This window comes from Pteropus medius, unplaced genomic scaffold (assembly GCF_902729225.1).
Source record: "Pteropus medius unplaced genomic scaffold, Ma_sr-lr_union100, whole genome shotgun sequence".
Lineage (NCBI taxonomy): Eukaryota > Metazoa > Chordata > Mammalia > Chiroptera > Pteropodidae > Pteropus > Pteropus medius.
The window spans coordinates 4,367,492-4,389,375 of record NW_024355205.1 but is presented as its reverse complement, the minus strand read 5'-3'; the positions used below and the strand labels follow the sequence as shown (position 1 = coordinate 4,389,375).

Sequence of the window (21,884 nt, the reverse complement as noted above, 5' to 3'; positions counted from 1 at the left end):
ACATGAAAGTTCACAGCTGTACTATTCATAATAGCCAAAAAGCAGATACAACCCATATGGACATCGATAGATGAATGAATAAACAAAACTGGCATATACATACAATGGACTATTATTCAGCTCTAAAAATGAATAAAGTACTGATACATATTACAATGTGAATGTATCTCAGACACATTGTACTAAATGAAAGAAGCAGACACAAAAGGTCACATACTGTATGATCCTACTTATATTAAATACCCGGAAAAGCAGAAATACCCAGAGACAGAAAGCAAATTGGTGGTTGCCAGTGGGTAGAAGGGAGAGGGGAATGTAAAGTGGGTGCTTGATAAGTATGGGTTTTTTATGTTGGGGCGATGAAAATGTTTTGGAATTAGAGGTGGTGACTGTACAACATGTGAATGTTCTAAATGCCACCAAACTGTCCGCTTTAAAACGGTTAATTTTATATTACAGGCATACCTTGTAGATATTGCGGGTTCAATTCCAGACTCTTGAAATGAAGTGACTATTGCAATAAAGTGAGTCACACAAACTTTTTGGTTTCCCAGTGAATCTAAAAGTTCTGTTTACTTTATACTATAGCCTATTAATTGTGCAATAGCATTATGCCTGAAAAAATGAACATATCTTAATTAAAAATACTTTATTGATAAAAAATGCTGTCATCTGAGCCCGTTGGAAAAATGTTGCCAACGGGCTTATAAAATACCCAATATCTGAAAAGCGTAATAAAATGAGGTATGCCTTATATGATTAAAAAAAATTAACACATATGAGGAAAAAAGAAAAAGAAGTGACAGTCTCCAGGTGGGTTTTCAGAAGCTGTCATCCTTTGTCAGAACTTTGTTAGGCAAAGGATGCATCTTTCTGTGACTAAATGACTCACACCAGCTCTTTGGCATGTGATTTCAGTCCTGTAATAAAGACCCTCCCACATAGGGACCCCTCTCAGTGCTGTGGCCTCAGTCCCCACTTTGCTGAATACCGTGGAGGCTCGTGGAAGTAAAATAGATTTCCCTAACCAGAAGATCAAACTTACACCTGTTTCTAACTGCTTATTTAAATTTGTTAGCATATCAAAGTAAAATACTCTGTTATAAACCTCAATTCAGAGCCATTGAAAGCTCTTGGTTATATATGAGAACTCATAAAGATTTAAAACTAATTCTACCTAGAAGTTTCAGCTTAATCATTTTAAACAAATAACAGCAGAAGGAAGTGGTGATTATATACCCACTGTTCTAATTTTAAAATTTGAATGATTAACCTTCCAGGAAAAAAAGCACAGAATTTTAAGAGCAATTCAATCCAATAAATGTTTAATTTAGAAATAGATTGGCATTGCTGGTACAGACTATCCTTGATTTATTATGGTGGCAGTGCCCATGAAATCAGTCTTTACTTCAGTAAAACTCTTAGAGCATTAATGCCCTTAAGTTCTGCTTTCAGGCACCTAAATGCTGAATTGCTGAATTATGGGGATTATGACTTGTATAAAAGGCATACAAATTGCTACATCAAATTTTGTTACCAAAAGTGCTGTTGCTACAGATTTCATATTCTGAAAATCAGTTTCTTCCACGTAGAACTATTAATACTTAATGGTTATTTCTTAAGGTTTATATCTAGAATTAAATATTTATTATTATACCCAACTATGCAAAAGCTTTTGTTCAGCAGTAGCCTTTTAAGGATAAAAGTCAGTGGTCCAGAGGGTTTGGCACCAGTATGTTGTAATACAGAAAGGCACATCCTTCCTGGAGCTCTGCAGGGGAATCTAGTTATCAAAGTATCCCAAGAAATTTCTTCTCCAAAAGTGTCACTTCACTATAAGGAAAATGTCAGTACGCTGGTAACCGCCTCAATGTAAGTTACCTAATTACCCTAATTACCTTCTTTCAAATGAAAGAAAAGGAATAAAAAGAAGAGGAAGAAAGAAGAGAGGAAGAGGAAAGGAAAGAAGAACAAATAATAGAGTAATCTAGTTTCTCTGCCCCAGAAGCAATTAACATGGCAAGCAGAATGGACCAAGCTAAACATTAACAACTCCGTCTGGTTGGCCTTCAAAGAGAGCATAGCGTGGTGACATGTGCACCTGGCTTCCAGAAACCACCTAGACAGTTCAAAATCCAACCTCACCATTTAGAAGCATGTGACCTTGAATAAGTTAATTAGCCTCGCTGAGCCTTCGTTTTCTCATCCATCAATAGAAATGATCCCACCAACCTCCGGAATAGTAGGTATAAGTTAGAGAACAAGCTTACTCCCTGGCCAGAGGTACTTAGCCTCTCCCAAGGTCTGAAGCACTAACAGCTTAAATTGGAGTTCAGAACTAGTCACCCTAGGACATACCTCGGTGGTATGCATATTATTTTGAGCTAAAGGCAACCAGGACCCTGTAGGCTCAAGAGAAACTTCTGACCCCCTCCCTGAAACTACCTAGAAGTTTGAATCGGGACCTTGCCCATAATGAGATTATCAGAGATAACGTTTTAAAAAATCTATCTATAGGGCAGGGAAAATTACTAATTATGGGACATCTGCTCTTCTCATCTTGCAATGATCCTCTGAAGCTCTAAGCTACCTTACTTCATCCTTAGCTCAAAATGCCTCGTGTATCTGACCCTCTCATGTATGTAAAGGTTTATTACTGATATTGATGCTCCACCAGGGAAATCAGAACATAGCCAATGCTATTGTATTTTTTATTAAAAAACAAATTAAATAAAATAGTGATCGATTCTATATAAAATTGAACTGGAGTCCATAGTTCAGGGTGGGGAAGGCTCAGAAGAGGGAGACAAGGATGCGGCTGCACGCGGTTCTTTTTCTTCATATCTGGGAGGCAGTTCAGATGAGACATGCAGAGTTTGTGAGATCTCTGAGGATGAAGTAGTCCCAGAAATAGTATATATGGGTACACGCTCTCTCTCAGCGTCTGCACCTCGGCCCTCAGGAGTTGGGGTCCTGCTAAAAAGAGAGCACATGAAAGTGAAAAGAGGAAAGAGTAACACACCTTGAGGAGATTCTTTTCAAATTTTTAAGAGCACTTGCAACCATCTAAGGAGTAATTTTTTCCACATTCTGTTTCTTACAGATATGTTTTAATTCCTTATCCCTTACTTTTCTTCGAGCTGAATGTTAATGACAATAGTCTGACTCCTGTTGTCATTTCCTTTGTCATTGAACAGACAGGGAATACAAATGTATAGATGCTTTTCAAAAAGAGCACACACACACACATGCACACACACACGGAGTTACTGTTCTCTGCTATTTTGTCTTCTGAGGCAGCTAACGTAAGGTAGACAAACTTACCAAAAACGTGAAGGAAGTGGGAAGGTGTACTAATTAATGGAGTGGGCTCTAGCAAATGGCAGACCTGCATCTGAATTTCCACTGCTACTTTCTAGCTGTGTGATCCTGGGCAAGTTATTTAACCTCTCTAAGCCTCAGTTTCCTCATCTGTAAAATGGAGATGATAACAGTGCCTAACTTCTGCGTGGCTTTAAGAATGATAAGTGATAATACAAGAAAAGCCATACTCTGGCACACAGAAATCATATTAGCAGCAGGAGTAGTTTTTTTTAAGTTAACATACATTTATTTTAGGATGTAGAGAAATTCATCATTGGAGAAAAGAGTAGAAAAAGTCACTAACAGAAGACGTGGTTCCATAGTGTAGTGGTTAGCACGTCTGCTTTACATGCAGAAGGTCCTGGGTTCACGCCCCAGTGGAGCCATGGTCCATGGTCTACGGCCATGCCACCCTGAACAAGCCTGATGTCTGATCTTGGAAGCTAAGCAGGGTCAGGCCTGGTTAGTACTTGGATGAGAGACCACCTAGGAAGACCAGGTGCTGTAGGCATAAATAATAATAATAATAAAGAAAGAATTCAGAGCCCAACCTCTCATTTCATCCATGCAGGCAATTCCTACCTTCACCTCTGGTCAAATCTCTAGCTCATCACTCAGTTGGAAGCACAAGAACATGTGCCTTAAAATGCGAATAACCAGCTAAGGCAGCACCCGTCCCCAGTATGCTCACTGTTTCTCAGGTCCTGCTTCTCACTGCTTTCAAAAATTTACATATCTCAATGTCTCGAAAGTCAGTTTTCACTGAGTCCTGCTCATCCACTTTGCCCTGGGAAATTCTCCTGCAATCCTTTCACTTTCTACATCCTGGTTTCCCATTCAAGATGGTGCCAGAGCCTTTACCAGCCCTGCTCCTCCCTGGCACTTCCCAGAACTCCTTCCTGTCACACCTGCCCCTCCTGTGATCCTCCACAGGTTTTAACTTGTTGCCCTCCTGGATTCAGCAACCTGTTCACAGTTCCATCTCTAGCACCTCATCTCTCTCATAAGACCTAGCCTTTCCAGTCTACCTGAAAGGTCCACATCTAGCTTCCCCTCCACCACAAGCCAGCTCACCATCTTCTCCCCACTTTACACTAAGCTCATGCCCCACCTCCTCCTCGGTCAGGGACATTCCGCTGTCCTTATCACTCATCCCTGACACGATGATCTCTGCTTTTCCTCACCGTCATCTCTACTCCAGTTTCCCTCCTACATTCCTCCCCTTTCTAACCATCACAGTTCCAAGGTCCTGTTACCTCAGGCCTGTCCATGAGACTTGGCCTCCTAACTGATCTGGCCACCTCCAGCCTTTCCCCATTGTGAATTGTGCTAACTAAACAGTGCTTGGATCCCATTGCTCTGACTCTGAAAACTTCAACTTCATTCCTCTGCCTAAAGGAAAAGCACTCAGATTTCTGTTGTTTTATCTGACCCCAGGTACACCTCCTAATTTGTGGCACATGGGGTGCATGGGGTAGGGGTGTGGAGCTTATATTTCTCTTGAATGAATCCGAGACGGCTCTGAGGCTCTGGGAACAACTTGTTCAGGTCAGGATGCACTCAGGTACTTCCACTAGATACTAAAATCCTCTGTACCTGTTGGAAGCCCCCTTGCACTCCCACATCTCCCCATGATCTAAAGCAGCAAGCAGGGGCCTCCCGAGCCCTGCTCAGTACTCGGTCTGCCTGATGGATTGTTAAACGTTTTGAGGGTCATCCCTGCTAAGAGCACAGAAAGGTGCCTGGAGAAGGCTTCACATTAGCCTGGAATAACCACTCTTGTAATTTTTAACTTATGTGCTGCCCAAAGTTTCCTGAAAGGTACTGTTAATATTAAGGCAATAATTCTGACATCATGTCAGCAAAAACGACACTCACACTTCATGTTTACTCCTGTACCACAGCCTTAAAGCTAATTTGGCCTGAATTCAGGTATAGGCCTGAAAATGTCGAAATGCTACTCTCGAAGTTCTAGTAGAAAGTCTTACCTGTCATTAAAAATACTGTAATATGAGGGTGGATTTTCATCCGAAAGCAAACCGCTAGCCCCGGGACTTCGAGTTACTGCAGAAGCTGAAGATTCAGGAAAGTAAGGTGGTGGAGGGGGCGGAAATATTATCACAGCATCACCTAAGGAGACAATATTTTGTTGAAGATAGATGAGTAATAAATGCAAACAAATTAGCAAGAGCAAAATAAATTAATTATATATTTGGCCCATCTATAGAAATGGTCAAAACATCTGTGCTAACTCCAGAATTAAAAAGTGAGCTGATTAAATTTATAGAGACAGAGGGTAGAGGTTTTGGGGGGCTGGAGGTAAGGGAATTGGAGTTAGTGTTTAATGGATGTCAAGTTTCTGTTTGGGATGATGGAAAATCTTCTGGAAATGGATAGTGGTGACAGTTGCACAACATTGTGAATGTACTTAATGCCACTGCATACTTTAAAATGGTTAAAATGGTAAACTTTATGTTATATGTATTTTAGCACAATTTTAAAAAATAGTGGACCTATATTTCATAGGAAATCTAAGCTAAAGCACTTCAGTGAAGCAATTGCTGGCAATGTACCTCCCTTGCGATGTCTACAGCTTTAAAGCTTTTTTTGTTCGTTTTTAACTTACAATTTTGATTCAACAAAAGTTAGCTGTTGGATAAAGTGCTTTGTTCCTTAAATGAAGTTTCAGCCTCTGAACAAAGGACAGTCAACTACCCTACTGCCTGTCGCTGTTAATTGCCATAGCTGTGGTTTATGCTCTTGTAGAGTCTTTTATCTAACAACATTTCACCCGAGCTTTACAAAACAAAGTCTCACTCAAAGAAAAGTTTGTTTTCTGCATTTCTGTTGCTACTGTTCACTCCAACACACACACCTGTGTTTGGGAAGGAGAAACTAGGGACCAGATGCAAGCTCTAATTTGTATTCTGATTCCAGTACAAAATGTACCACATGAGTTGCCCAGAACATTCTAGACAATGTTCAAGCACCATTGGGTAGAGGTCTGAGGGTGGCCGTGGATAAGCACCAGATGATAGCCCGGGAAAAATGATGGGAGAGGTCTTCTCCACAGGGAGACTGGTTTGCACTGGTGGCAGATCTGACGCTTGCCTAGGTAGGTACAGGATTCCTTAAAGCTGTCGGGCACATTTGCCAGTTACCAACCCAGCAAGGCCCTGACTAAGCTATTTAACCCTTCTAGGCCTCTGCTTCCACATCTGTAAATTGCAGGCTATAGCTGTACTTGCCTCAGAGGACAGGTAGGAGCATTGGATTCACATTAAAACAGTGTTGGACACAGAGGGAACCCTCTCGGCTGTTTCACACCCATAAAGCTGCTTTCTTCACACTCTGCAAGCAAGTGGCACTTATTTGCATGTTTGAAGAAACATTCACAAGTGGCAGTCTTGGCCAGTGGTTCCACTCTCCACCTTGTTGCCTCGAGTACTTCCCTAAAGGTAACTTAGCCCTTCAGAAAATGCATTAACTCCATCGCTCCTTCTGCAGGGAGATGGTGGTTAGAGCTTATGTTGCTAACCTGAACTTGATAAAGCATAATGATCGTCATTTAATCTTTTTAGAAGGTCTTAGTAGATCAAAGGAAGTAATGTTGTGTTCACTTTAATTACACATCACGCAACATTGGACCTAGGAATAAGCCACTAAAGCAGGCCACCTATCAAACATAAACAAGGAAATGCTCAAAGTTACCAGTTATCTCTGGGGCTTATGCATCCTTCTGTCCAGTCAGCTCCCAGGCCTCCCACACCTTGCAACCTGCTTTCCCCAGAAAGAAGTCCCATCTCCCTCTGGGACTTCCCTTTTACTATGTCCTGCAGGACTTGATGTCCTCTGTGAGTTGACAGCATATACCCCTTTAAGAGAAGGCTGTTTCCTACACCTGCTTGTGTATCCAGGGTCTAGCACTGAGTGCGCCCACAATGAGGATATCATGTGTCTTGGTTTATCTGTTCTAAGGGAGGGGAAGGGGCTTCCTTTCTGGAAACAGCTGAATTCTGGAACTTAGCAAGAACTTCCTCTTATCACCCCAATTTCCCTCATATGGCAGAACTGACCATTGGTAGATGATGTCTAGAGTCTTATCAATTGTGCTAAAAAGGTATGATTTCTAAAAATTTAAACCCTAGCCCATAATATCAAAGGAGATAAAAACGAGGAGTTAGGGTGCTAGATTTTCACAGGTTTGATGAGACTTAAAGGGTTACGTGGAAAAGATTTTAAACTATGTGCCAACATCAAGACAGAACCACCCAGGAGTCACCCCGCCCCAGTTCCCTGGTGCCCCTCCCCCGCATGCCAGCCACCAGGAGGGAGAGTGGGTCCAGAAACCCCCCTGATAGCAAACCCGAAAGACACACCTCAAAATGATCCCAACAAAATAGAAGACTATGAGCATCTCACAAGTGTATTTACCTGTACTCCACTGTGTTCTCCAAAAGGACTGAGATTGTGTATATCGGGTGAGCCCTTTCGTCATGTAACAACTACTCAGAACACTTGGTGAAAATGAAACCAGCAGACACAGAAAATGAAACCAGCAGCCCAGTGCCCTCGGAGGGATGCTATGGGAAAGTCATAGTATATGTATGTGTGACATTGCCTGGGTTTGGATCCTGGCTCTGCCACTTGCTAGTTTGTGACCTTGGGCAAGTTATTTGATATCCCTGGGCCTCAGTTTCTCCATCTCTAATACAGAGCTACTAAGAGTATCTCCTTCCATGGATTGTTGTGTGACTAAATTTCACACAATAAGTCCTTGAAGAGCACATGCAAAAGCACTTAGATGGGTATTTGGCACAGGAATAAACTTTATATACGTGTTAGCTGTTATTAATACATAACTAATATTTACTTTGTCACCATAAGTATATAAATGCACAGGAAGTCAATTGAGAACGTCAACTCTGGCTCAATGCATGGATTGTCTGTAAATCCACCTATCCTTCCTCTCCAAGGCCAGTGCCATACAGGACCCGCAGCCTAGGGAATTCCAACCCCCAGTCTGTGCTCATTGAGTACTGCTTGCTTCAGCAGTTAGCCCCAAACGTGAGAAACATTGTTCCCTCCGTGGTTTCTGCTCTCTAATTCTCTTTGCCTAGCCTTTTAGATGTCAAGGCTGTGGCTTCAGAGCTTTATCCTTTCAAAAGTAGGAGGCGGGGGGGGCGGGGGGGGCAGGGTGGAACAAAACAAAACAGTGATTTGCAAAAACTGAGTATCTATGGATTTTTTTTTTTTTTTTTTGTGTGTGTGTGAAGCTGAGGCCAAAGCTAATGATGTTGTTATTGGGGGGGCGGGGGCTGACTCTGGGAAATGGTAATCCATCTATTCTGTAGCACCTGAGGGCCCCAAAAGGAATTTCTGGGCATTCCATGGGGGAAAGAAGTGACAGGTGTTGTCACATTTTATCTTTATCTATGCCACTGTTTCCAAACTTTGCCCCAACCCTGAAGCCAAGGATGAAGTTACAGAAAATGAAGAACAACATAGAAAACAGAAATCCCCCTCAAAACATAGAAGACCAGTAGACTTGGGACAGACTCAGAATTCTGAAATGTTAGGGCTGGAAGGGATCTTAGAAATGTAATGCTCATTTTATAGCTATATAAACTAAAGCCATGAGAGGTTAAGGACTTACCAAGGACAGTCAGCCAGTGACAGCCAGGGATGAGAACCCACGTGTCCAATAACACAAAGTGCCATAGGTTTCAGTGTGAGAATGACAGGGAAAAAAGATCACTTGGCAGTTCCCTCAGCTGACAAAGAGCTCTCAGGCTATCCTTGAGGTTCTTCTCGCTTTCTTCTTAATTTTCTCTGTAACTTCGGTCAAGGTAAACATTTAATGTATTAAAGCTTTTGCTAAAAAATAAGGAATTGCAGGGGGAAATTACTACTACGGGACTTTCTACAGTGTGTGTGTGGGGGGGGGGGCGGAGGTAGGGGAAGAGAGAGAGAGAAGATCTAGGCCAGACAAGGACAGCTCTGTGATTCCTTGATGCAACAGCCACTGTGATATATATAAGCAAGTACAGGAATGACAGACACCCACCTACAGTGACTTGGACGGGCTCCGTGTTCTGGGTCTGTCTCTCTTCACTTTCAGAGGCATTCTGGCCCTCACTCAAGTTGTTTCTCTTCTTAACATGGGCAACCACAAAGAAACACAATCCCACAAGGACAATCAAGGGTCCCATGATTTGCAAGGACAAGAATCCACAGAACTGGGGCTCCTCGGTGGAAATGTCTGTCTCATTCAATGGTTCCTTCTCCCAGTCTGAGCCACACCCAGGGACCCAAATGCCCAGTATGCTGATGAGCATGCCACTGGTCAAGAACAGAAATCCAAAGATGAGGCACTGGGCGAACTGGCGGCTCTCTCCGCAGATGAAGGCTTGGTCAGGGTCCACCTGGTTGCCTCGCAGGCGCCTCTCCTGGAACTGAAGTAGTGCCCGGGAGCGGGCCAGGATCACAACCCCAAGCCCAACCGCGGCACATATAGGCCCAGCGAACTTCAGCACCATACTGCAATCTGGGATAGTTTCGTATTGGCACGTCTGGAACCCAAAGATGGAGAGCAGGGCTCCCACAAACAACAGGATGGCACCAAAGACGAAAAGGAAGAAAACGAGCATGCTGACATGCCTATCTTGCCGGATCCCATCTGACTCGGCTGCTGCAGGAGACATGGCCAGAAGACGTCCCTTTCCTGAAGAGGGGTGGGGGTGTGTTTTCTTCCCTCCAATGATTTCAATAGCTCTGCAGATATAACCAAACACCAAATTAAAGTGGGCATAGGTGTGCCTAACCCACCCTGTTCTTTTGCTGACCACACCAGGATGAAATCATAGGGAACAGAACTTTATCCAACTGATACACTGTACAACAGTGAGTTGGTTTATGAGTCAGGACTGGCATTCGAAACTCTTGAATATTTAATTTTAGAAAGATATTCCAAAAGAGGATATGCAATTACCATGCACCAAAAAATCAAAACCCCTCACAGGGATGTAAAGTACAGCATAGGGAATATAGTCAATAATATTGTAATAACTGTGTTTGGTGTCAGGCGGGTACTGCCTTGTAGGGGGATCACTTTGTAAGTTGTATAAATGTTTAACCACTATGCTGTACACCTGAAACTAATATAATCTTGAATGTCAACTGTAATTGAAAAATAAGTTTAAAATTTTTTAATTAAATTAAAAACCCATACAACAAAAGTGACTGGGTGTGGCTTTTCCTGTTTTGAATCTTAAAAAATCGCTCCCTCAGGCAAAAAAAAAAAAACAATGGCAAATGAGAGAAGAACCACGGGGATTATTTTTGATTTATACACATCCCACATTTCATCACAGCTGCTCTGAACATTTCCATGTCAGTGAATTTTCATTCAGCAACTAACTTTCCATTTCCTGTTTTAGATCTCAGCAACTTTCCATCCCATGCTTTATTCTAAGACTATATCTACAAGAGACCCAAGCTCAGCAGTTTAACTGAATGGCAAGGAGGTTCAGGAACACAGCGGGTTTGGCGAATATTAAGTTGATTCTGTCAAAATGTGATTGTTGAGTTCTCAAACAGGCACAGTCTGGGGCTGTCTTAGCCTGAAATCTGGTGGCCTGGCTGCTTGGCCTGGGATGGCCCAGGGAAGTGTGGCACATCAGGCCAGGTAGAGCCTTGTTTCCCAGGTGGGCAGGCAGCCTCTCGCTCACCCTCCTCTGTGGTGGAGGTTTAGGCTGTTAAAAATAAGCAGTTGATAAAATCACCAGCTACAAAGCACTAAACATCAACAGAACTTGACTTTGAAAGAAGCATATAAGTGAAATCAAGTGGGAAAGCACCTTCTACAAGTTCACTCAAGCCCTGTACTTCAAGGGTGTCATATATTAAATGTACCTGGAGCGGTTGTTAGAGAGTTGTCTAGTTTATGCAGACTGACTTTATTATCTAGTTATCTCGTTTACTCTAATGAATGGGATATTTAACCAGGACCCTTCAAATAGGGCACTCAGGTATGAAAACTATCTTCATTGCTCAAGGAAGGAAAAAATATCTTGTGCTATTTGCACCCATGGTCACATGGTCACATATAGCCTCAAGACTGAAGCTATAAACCCAAGGCCATCCTGACAAACCCAACTCAGAACCAAGCAGGGTCAGTTTAGGTAAAGAAAGCAAACAGCCAGTATTATACTAGGAAGTACTTTTCCAGGAAAAAGTATGATAGAATCAGAAGGAAGTTGAAGAAAGAAGGAAATGTAGGAGGGAAATAAGTTTTCATTTTAAACTTGGACAGACTTTATGTATGAAGATGCAATTAAGCTGAGACTTAAAGTGCAATACTTTTATTGCACCAATATATTTTTTAAATTTCTGAATCATGTAATCTCCTTTGCTGGTTCCAGAGATAAGGGTGATTCTCTGCTACAAAGTCCTATCAGGAATTCATTGTATTTCCTGGAACCTTCAACTTTGAAGTGAGTCACAAGGCTTCAGTGGTCTAAAGGCAAATTCCCAAATACTAGTAAAGAAAACAAAAGCCTAAAACTGGATTTGTAGCTTCTTTTCCATGGACTAGTGGACTAAGCAACTGGTATATCTGTTAATCCCTGATCTAGAACAGTGAATAGTGGATGGGTAGTCGGCCTGTATCCTCGCTCTCTCTCCCCCTCCCTCCTTCACTTCCCGCCCACTTAGATATAGATAGATAGATAGATAGATAGATAGATAGATAGATAGATAGATAGATAGATAGACAGATGATAGATAGATAGATGATAGATAAATAGATGATAGATGATTGATAGATAGATAGATAATGCACCTACAAACGGACACATAGACATCTACACTAACAGAAAATTAAACCTTTCCCAAATACCGATCTACACTAATTTCCCCAAAGCTAAATTCGCCTCCCCAACATTCTATTGGTTTTCCAAAGGACATTTCCAAACCAGCAGCACTATATCCAGCGCGTTTGGGGATCCAGGCAAAGAGAGGCAAATGTCTTTTATGGGAAATAGCTTCGTGGGTTTCAGGGAGCCGGAGCGCAACAGCCCCGAGAGGCTGGGCGCGCAGCTCCCACTGGCACAGGTTAGCGCGGGGTCCTCGGCGCTGGCGCCGCTTTTCGCACCAAAACCTCGGCGGTAGCACCGCAGCGCCTTCGAGCGCAGGCCCCCGGGGCGCGCAGAGGCACCGGGCCTGAAGCCGCTTACCTGAGGCTGCATCCAGCGCGCGCGCTGCCTGCGCCGTGACTTGTCCCGGGAGCCTGGTGCGGGCCTCGGGGTCGGCGCTCGGCGGGGCAGCGCAGGCCGCGGACAGCGGGCTGGGCGCGGACCCGCGCCGCACACTTCCACCTGCGGGTCCAGGCGCGGAGGGAGAGCCCCACCGTATTTACAGGAGGAGGCGGTGCCGCGAGGGCGCGGCGGTCTGGGGACGGCGAGCAGAGCAGAGCAGAGCAGACTGGCGGGAGCTGGCCGCTACCGGGTGCTGCCCTTCGGGGGCTGGAAGAGCGCCTGGCGTAGGAGTGGATAGTGAGGGGCGGCCTCTCCGCCCAGGGCTGACGAACTTGGCCGCTTCCACGCCCGTGACCGTGTGCGCATGGAAGCCGGGGAAATAGGCACCGCCGCCGCCTCCCTGGCCTGCAGCCCCGGGAGAATCGCGGCGGCGAGTTGGGGTTTTCCTCCTGGCTGTCGGAACTGCGCGTTGCGTCCGCCGAGATCCCGGCGGTGGGAAGGGAGCGGTTCCCTTCAGGACTAGGGCCCTGGATTCGGGGAAAGGGATGTGAGAGATGAGAGAGGGAAGTGTCTGCCCCCTACCTGCGTGGCCACAGCCTAGGCAGAATGGGGTCCCTGTGTTCCCGCCGCCGCGCCCTCGGCCACAGTCCGAAATGGGAAAGGTCTACCCAGGGACCATGTGGCCCTCCTGCCGCTCCGCAGACTTTGACTTGGGCGTCACTGGAGCAAATCTCTCGCTGTGAGCTCCCCGACGAACAAGTTATGGAGACACCAGGTCACAGAAGAGTGCGCTCCATTAGAATGTGAAACAAGGGCCGTCCATACCCGAGCCGTTCAGATGTGAAATCCTAGCCCCGAGACTGAAGCAGGCCCCGGGCCCACTCCATGCCGAGGCAGTTATGCTCACAACCCTCCTTGGTCGTTAGTACCCCCTCCTTGGTTCTCAATCGCTAATGATTTGCCGAAATTAAACTGGTAACTTTCCCTGCCCTTGAAACGGGAGTTTTCGGGATGGGTTTGCTAATCCCCGTGCTATTTGTAACCTGCTTGTGACACGTGACACGAATCCAACTGTGTCAGTTTCCACACCAGAGGTCAGGGTGCTGTAAAATGTGAGTAAAAGACTCACAAGGTCGGGAGCTCCAGGAGTCCTGGGGACTTCCCCATCCCTGCCACTTCTTCCTCACTTCCTGTCTACTTTGAAACTCAGTCAAGAGGCAACTCCAATTGCATTAACCTTTTTAAAGTAACAACACTTTACATACCTAATAGAGAAAGTTGTTCACAGTAGTTCTCCTTGGGGGTAAAGAGTGAGTTAGGTTTTAGCTAATTACCAGAGGTGAGAAGTGTAAACTTTCAAAGAGGGAATCAGAGGGAGACAAAGAGGGAAGGGATGGTTAGTTGGGCTCTGAGGGCTGGAGGTCTGGGTAGTGAGATGAGGCTTCAGCAGGGAGGCATACGAGACAAGTTCCAGCATTGAAATTCGCTGGGGGCACTTGCCCCAGCAAACAAATGTGGCCTTTTTCACAGTTAGCATGCCCTGGCCTCTGTGAATCTCTGCCCTAACAAGGAGTGCGGGTTATGACTGTAATAAAGAATTCAAACCTCATGACTCCATGCTCCCACCAGATTCTGTGTTACCTGCTTTACCTACAGCCTATGGCTCTTTACTGTGTATCTCCAGCATCTCAGAGAAGGTTGGATTCAGAGGGGATAGGAGAGTCATCTTTCAGTTGAGGAAACCGAGGCCCAAAGACATAAAGTGAGTCCACAGCTGGTTAATGTGAACCAGATGTACTGACTCTTCACTGTTCCTCCTGCATACACCTGTCATCCAGAGGACACGCGATGCCACAAACTCAGAAAATGGCTTTGTATTATGTGGCTTTTAGATCATTATAACAGCACAGGCACTGTATCTCAAGGATATTGCAGCAATCTATGTCCAGGGTGAAGATAATCCTGGTCAAAGTGACAGGATATACCACCTTCTGGAAGGGCCTGAAAGTTTACCTAGCTAATGAGCGGATAACCAGCAGTGGTGATTGCGCAACAGCTGCGGGCACTGGGCTTTCTAAGACCTCAGGCCTTGACGTTAGAATTTGCCGTCTCTACACTGGCCTGATAGTAACTCCTATTTAAAACTCTGTCTCTGGTCTTGTCGTGTGTGGACCTGCAAGGGACCTGTTGATATAGCTGCCCCTCTGGTGCCAAGTGACTGTGGGCTGCCACACATGGCAGACTTGAATGTGCCGGCACCAAGGACAATCAGATTAGCTTACACTTGGAATACCTGCTGCTTGGATTGTTGGTGTCTTTTGGAGCCCTTTTGACTAAATTAAATTCCATGGCAACCAATCATGGGTCAAGTATAAAAGACATACCTATCAGCCTTCAAGGTGCTTGTCTTGGTAGCAGACTTATTGTTAGGAAGAGACTGGATGACCTTGTTATTATCTAAAGCCAAGTGGCCTTTTCCAGCCTGTGTGGTAGTGAGAAAAGATAAGCCTAGACAGAATCCTTAAAAAATGGCACCAGAACAAGCTTTTAAAAATAAGTGAACCTTGAATTCAGGAAGTAAATACAGTTAAGCCAAGGCAAGCATTCGCTTATTCATTTGGCAAATATTTGAGTTCCGGCCATAAGCCAATAAACAAAACAGAAAATCCTTTGCCCACGTGGAACTTATATTTTAATGAGGAGAAAAACAGTAAAAGAAACATAAATTATACAGAGTATTAGAAGGAGCTAAGTTATTAGAAGGAGCTAGGGAGAATGAGAAATCACAGAAAGAAACTGGGGAGTGCTGGGGAGATTTCAATGCCAATAAGGTAGTTAAGGAGAGCATCTCTGAGAAGATAACACAGCAGCAAAACTTGAAGGTAGTGAGGAAGCAAACATATTGATAAACTATTATTGCATAACAAATTATCCCCAAGCTTAAAGCAACAAAGATTTATTCTCTCCCTCACTTTCTGAGGGTGAGAATCTGGGAGCAGCTTAGCTGAATGGTTCTGGCTCAGGGTCTCTCAGTCAAGCAGTTAGCAGGGGCTACATCATCTGAAGATCTGACTGGGGTGGCTCCAAGGGGGCTCACTCCCACGGCTGTGGGCAGGAGGCCTCAGTTTCTCACCATGTAGACTTACTTACAAAGCACCTGACTGTCCTCATGACTTGGCAGCTGGCTCTCCCTAGAGTAAGTGACTTGAGAGAGAGAACAAATGAGGTAGAAGCTGCAGTGCCTTTTATGAAGTAGTCTCTGAAGCCCCACATCACTTCTGTTTGTGTCCTAGTCCTTAGAATTGAGTCACTAAGCCAAGAGGAGCGGAATTAGGCTCCACCCCTTGAAGGGGGAAGCATCAAAGAATTTGTGAACATATATTAAAACAATCACAGAGAACTACAATGATATTTTGGGGAAGAAAGGAAGAGTACTTCAGGCAGAGGAAACAGTGAGTTGAGTGCAAAGGCCTTGAGGCAGCAGCAGGCACGTTCAAGGAAAAACAAGAGGCCAGGGCGGCTGGAGCAGGTGAGCAAGGGGGAGAGGAGCAGAACAGGGGATCAGAGAAGGAAGGTAGGTGTGTGTGACCACACGTGCCAGATTGCGTAAGGCTTCGTGGGCCATTATAAGTATTCTGAGTGAGATGGGAACCTTTGGAGGGTTTTGTTGTTTAGTGGAGTGTGATGTGATTTGATTTATTTAAAATTATTAAATTTATTAAATATTTATTTAATAAATTTATTAAAATGTATTAATTTAATAAATTTATTTAAATTTATTATATATATATATATATATATATATATATATATATATATATATATATATATATAGTGAGAATAGCCCAAGGAGGAAGAAGGGCAGAAGGGAAGAGACCATTTAGGTTATTATAATAACCCAGAAGATGACTGCGGTTTGTGTTTGGAGGTGATAAAAGTGATTGGATTCTATATACATCTTGAAGATAGCGTCAGCAGGATTTTTCAGGGACTGGATGTGGGTTTTGACTTCAACGTTTTTGCCTTGAGGAACTGGAAGGATGGTTCTGGCACTGACCAAGATGGGGAAGACTGAGGGCAGGACAAGTTTGAGAGGGAAGTTTCAGAGTTCAGTTTGGAGCATGTCAACTTTGTCCATTAGATATCTGAGTAGAGAAGTGGAGTAGACAACTGAATACACATGCCTGGAGTTCAGGAATTCTGGAAGGAATACTTTCCGGTGGTCTGTCAGCGATGTCTATTACAAAATCAAGAAGGCTGGCCTCTCCTCTGGAAGAGTTGACATGTGCCTATGTGCCTACACCTGCCTAGGAACAATCAGTGCTACAGAAGCCTCCAGGCCAGTACAAAGCAAGGGGCAGACTGGTGCCAACAGATGTAGGGATTTCAAAGGTTTCCAGGGGACAGGGGGCAGCCAGCACAGTTGGGAAGGAAGAGCAGGGGCTTCTGCTGCTCTGTACTCAGAGCGGTACCCTGAGGAACATCTGTCCCTCAGTCCCACAAGATAGGCAATATGACACTCCCCAGGGCACTGTCAACCCGGAAAAGAAGTTCTGGGCAAGTGGTATGTACTGGCTTGCAGATTCACTATTGCCATTTTTCAGGATTCACAGGATTACAGAAAGACAATCACTAAGTCTGCTAGCTTCTAGTTTCTCTTTTGGTCTCTTTCTGGTTCTGCCCCAAATTCACCTCAGCACCCAGAGGCATGCATTCCTCTCCTCTGCTTCCTGACATTTCCTGAGACTCCACCGGGACAGATGTACAGGGATTTGCTCTCCAGCACTTGGTCTTGGGTCAATGTTTCAACTAATATTCCTAGGACTGCCAGTGACACCTCTGAACCTAGCTGGACTCCATCTTGCTACCTACCCCTGAAAAGGGTGCTGTGGTGAGGGGAGGCCAAGGTTCCTGGGGCATTTTCTTCCTCCCCCACTCCTATATTAAACTTAGACCCAGGGGCCTGAGAGACATGTCCAGAGTGGGACTGACTGATTTGACAAGCTTGAGTTGAGGGTTTAGATTTGACCTTTTAGCTGACCCCCAGTGCAAAGACTAATCTTCTGCAGAGTCATTTTATTGCCTGGAATGGTGCTGTTGATTTTACAAGGTTTATGACAGCTCAGCTTAAGTACAGCTAGCTGGAGCCAGGAGTAGGGGAAGGGTTTCCCCTGGAGTGAGGATTTGCCTGGAGCTCATGTGGTCTTATCAGCAGAATCCTCCACATTGCCAAGGGAGAGAGACCACTTCCATAGTTCCTACAACATCTGGGCAGCAGGCTAGAGGAGACCAGCATGTTGATAGTAAGAAGTTTACAGAAATCTAGTGATCTCCTGGCATCTTGTTTTGGCTCCATCAAACACCTACCCCAAATAATAAATTATTTCTCCACAGCATGTGAAAAGGAGACGAGGCCAACCTGAGTTTATGTCCCAGCCTCGTCACTTATTAGCTATGTGACCTTGGCCAAGTAAATAACATTTCTGTGCCTCAGTGTCCTCATCTGTAACATGCAGACTTACCGCAAAGGATGTCTTGAAGAATACATTTCTGGCATATAATGGGCTATTGATAAGTGTATTTCTCTTCAGTTTGTGGCTACTCACCTTATCTTCCACCTGTAGCTCCTCTCCCACAGCCTTCAGGAAGGCTGATCTGATGAACTCACGGAGGAGGTAAAGAGATAGAAGCGGAGGGAAATCAGGATTCTCATTGAGAACAAAATGAGGCCATGTTGACTTCTAGTGTTCAATTTGCGATGGTTTGAGCCACTGCCAGCTCCACTGACTTCTCGTGTTATCTGCTCTGTCACTCTACTTCTGTTCCACCACTGTCTGTGGCCACCAAAAATTCTGCAAGGCAACTGCTGTTGCCAGTGTCCCTGGAGGGATATGTGGGGACCCCGCCAAGGTGCTCCCCCAGCCTGACACTGGCCAAGATTCAGGGCTGTACCTGCCTCACCTCTCCTGGTTCCACCTGCGTGTCTCAGCCCCATCACTTTGCCCTTAGTTCTGGCCCTGTACTTCCTGGTTGACACTTAGAATTTCAAAAAGGACTCAAATCAGCTTATGGAGCTCCACAAATATAGCCAGGTGAAATAAATATGAAAATAAATGAGAAAAAGAAAGAAAAGGTTGACAACATTTCCTGACTCATTCACACAGCTTGCTGGTAATGTGCAGGGTCAGGTAGAATCCTTTTGACATTATCCATACAGGTTACTTACCTATTTTAGGATTAGATATGGTAACCTGTCTGAGACACTTAGAGATGGCTTTCCAAATGGCATGACCCAACCCCCGGGAGCAGGCCATCTGGCTGCTGTGGTGCCGTATGTGAGAACCCCAGCAACCAGCTGGGAGATCTGGTGGGTGGGGTGCAGTCTCACTGGGTGGCATTGGGCATCTCCTCTTAGTCACACACTTGAAACTTTGGTTTCCTCCATAGCAATTGCTGGCCTAAAAAGTGAAGCAGTAAGAATCTGAACACCTGAGAGCTGGGAGTCTGATAAGTTAAAAGGAAATTTGGCAGGAAATCATCCCCGAATGCCCCAGATTTTAACAAAAAGCCCCTTGTCGTAGCCACTGAATGTAGGTTAAGCCAGGGCTTAAGGCAGTGTTGATTTAGAAAGAAGAAAAAGAAAACTTCTTTGTGGGGTTTTTTTTTGTTAACCTACCTAACAGAGTTATTGAAAAGATTAAATAAATACAGAGAGAAAGACCTGCTAAGTTTGTGCTCAGATGCAATTCCAGGAAAAATATTGATGATAAATGATGGTAACAGCTAACCCCTTCATAGAACTTCTCATTTGTTTTTAGTGATGTACATATCTTACTCATTTGCATTTCATAATAAGCCTATGAGGTAAGTACTACTGTACTCTGTGTAACAGACCTACAGAGAGGGTGGGCAGCTCCTACCTTAACTGGCCAGGCAGTGGCAGAGCTGGATTTGAAGCACTATGTTTCTCCCCTCCCCTAGGTGAGCCAGCATAATTTTTCATTGCACATTGGAGGTCTATGGTTATTTTTCAATATCAATTTAGAGTCATTCAAGAGCAAGGTAATAAACCCCCATTTACTCTCTAATTCTCCAATTAAATGTCGTTTCCCCCAGAGAGACCTCCTAATCTAAATAAGCCCTGGCTCCCCATGCCCCCTGTTATTTTTAGAATATCTGCTATTTTTCACTCAGGCACAAATCATAAGCATAGTTATCCCTTTCACTCAGGCACAAATCATAAGCATAGTTATCCCTCTGAGAACACTTCTCCCCCACCCTTTGCGTTTAAACCACTGTGTCACCCACGGCCCTTCCTGTTACTGTCATCAGTGACTTTCCAGATCTCCAGTCATTTTGGCACCTAGGGCTCAAGTCTCTTCCATTTCAAATCCTGCCGTTATTCTGGGTGCTTTTAACCTCACATGGATGACCCAGCTGACATCTGGTCTTCTCATCTCCAAGTCCTTCCTCTCCCATCTACCTCAGCTGACCCCTTCCCCTAGTTTATGCTGGATCAGCCATGACCTGAAACAGCTCCTCCCACAAATACAGGAATTGGAGCATCTCCTTCCATCTCACTTATCCAACCATTCCTGCTATAATTTACTCCCAAATGGACCCTTTGCCTTTACCAGTCTACTCTCATCTCCTTCCTTTACTTCCTTCTTGTGTAGTTTAGATTCTACAACCTATCTATTCCTATCCAACCTATCACTTCCTGATACCCTAAATTTCCGAGTCTCAGTCTTTTCATCACAGCCATCTGGCAACACTGCCTTTGCTCACTTTTCCAAGCCCGTATCTCTATAGCTGAATGCTGCTGGTGAAAGACACAACTCTAGAATCTATTGCTATCTGAGTAAATCAGTGTTCCCCAAACTGAAGGGCCCTCAGCCATGCTTGGCAACCCAATCCCATTTTGCTCCTAGACTGACATTCCATATGACTATTTCGGCAGTTCGTCCAAAGCCCAGTGAGCCCTTTCTTCTTCTCTGGTGACAACTCTGATGGTCCAGATCCCTGCCTGGCCAACATGGTTCTTCGAGAGAAGCAACTACAGGTAAACCCTTGGCCAAGTGTGCTCCACCAAGAATGCCCCTAGCTTGGGGGTCCAGGATTATAGCTCTTCTTTAATTTGTTCTCAAGTGCTTGGTTCCTAAAGCAGAATGGCCCTAGTCGATAGGGCTTCAAGTCCTAGCCTCCTACTATGCCAATGCCAGTTGTCCCTTCATGGTGGCTTTGCCCAGATATTGGACCCAAGTCACCATTCTAGGCTCTCTCCACCCTTGTGATGAATTCTTTTTTGAAGGCCCTTGATATTTCTTGCTGGAGGCATACTTCAGAATTATCTCCATCCATCGGCAAGGTGTTGGGGAGGAAAGATAATCTTCCTTCTATCCTTCTGAGTTCTTGGCTGAAACCTTGTAATAAAAGACAGATTAACAAAAGAAGAACAAACAGAAGCTTACTAACTGGGGTAACTCAGGGATGCATGGGAGATACTCAGGAAGAAATGAGTAACCCACTCTGGTGGCTAAGGATTCAGGCTTAAACACCATCTTAATAGGGAAAGGGGAGGGGAAATGGCAGCCTCTTAGGGAAGAGCGAATGATTTTTAGGAAGAATGAATGGGACCTTAGAAGAATAGATGAGAAGTATAATAGTTTGTGACAAAGCTTGTTGGCTATAGTGTGGACTTGTAGTCTCCTCTCCTGTGACAAGAATCAATCCTCCCTGGTTGACAAAACTCTCTGGAAAGGGATTTATGACAACTGAGTTCCTTTTGGAGGATCTTTCTTTAGGCAGATAAGCCTTTCTCTGTATTGGCTGTTTTACAAGTGCCTACAGCTCATAATAATCAATATGTCAATGAAGTGGCACATTTTGAGGTGGCATGTCCTGAATTTCTACAGTCACATTTTGGGGTGGCATATTCTGCCACCCTTTAAAGGCTTAAAATGCAGTTGCTAAACTTTCTTCAGCAAGAAAGAAAGTAGTGAGGAGATGTTGCTGACATTCAGAAGAGAGGTGCTAAGGAACCAAACTTAATCCTCCCCATACACACATACACACTCTTATAGTTTAATTGATTTATTCACATACTCTATAGTTCAAAAAAGATTTAAGCTGGTTTACAAAATACATATAATCTGACTATATAAAATGAAATAGCAAATACCATGCTATAGTAGAATCCTGCATACCTCCTCTACCTGATTTGAGTTTTCTGAAGACCAGAACAATGTGTTTTGTTTGTCTTTC

At 44.3% G+C, this 21,884-nt stretch overlaps 1 protein-coding gene and 1 pseudogene across 4 annotated transcripts; one reads left to right on the top strand and one right to left on the bottom strand.

Moving 5' to 3' along the window:
- Nucleotides 1-2,700: 2,700 nt before the first annotated feature.
- Nucleotides 2,701-13,637, bottom strand: TMEM171 (transmembrane protein 171). 4 transcript variants are annotated; one of them, XM_039857672.1, is made up of 5 exons: nucleotides 13,446-13,637; nucleotides 12,600-13,147; nucleotides 9,431-10,137; nucleotides 5,352-5,493; nucleotides 2,701-2,976 (listed from the first exon to the last, which is right to left on the bottom strand). In XM_039857672.1, exons 3-5 carry the CDS (start codon nucleotides 10,065-10,067, stop codon nucleotides 2,778-2,780), a joined length of 978 nt encoding a protein of 325 aa, XP_039713606.1. In that variant the 5' UTR covers nucleotides 10,068-10,137; nucleotides 12,600-13,147; nucleotides 13,446-13,637; the 3' UTR covers nucleotides 2,701-2,777. The 4 variants fall into 4 exon arrangements, with proteins under 4 accessions (XP_039713606.1, XP_039713605.1, XP_039713607.1 ...); XM_039857671.1 differs by having other exon boundaries at nucleotides 12,600-13,637; XM_039857673.1 differs by lacking the exon at nucleotides 12,600-13,147 and having other exon boundaries at nucleotides 13,203-13,637.
- Nucleotides 3,759-3,874, top strand: LOC120599162 (uncharacterized; annotated as a pseudogene).
- Nucleotides 13,638-21,884: the final 8,247 nt, after the last annotated feature.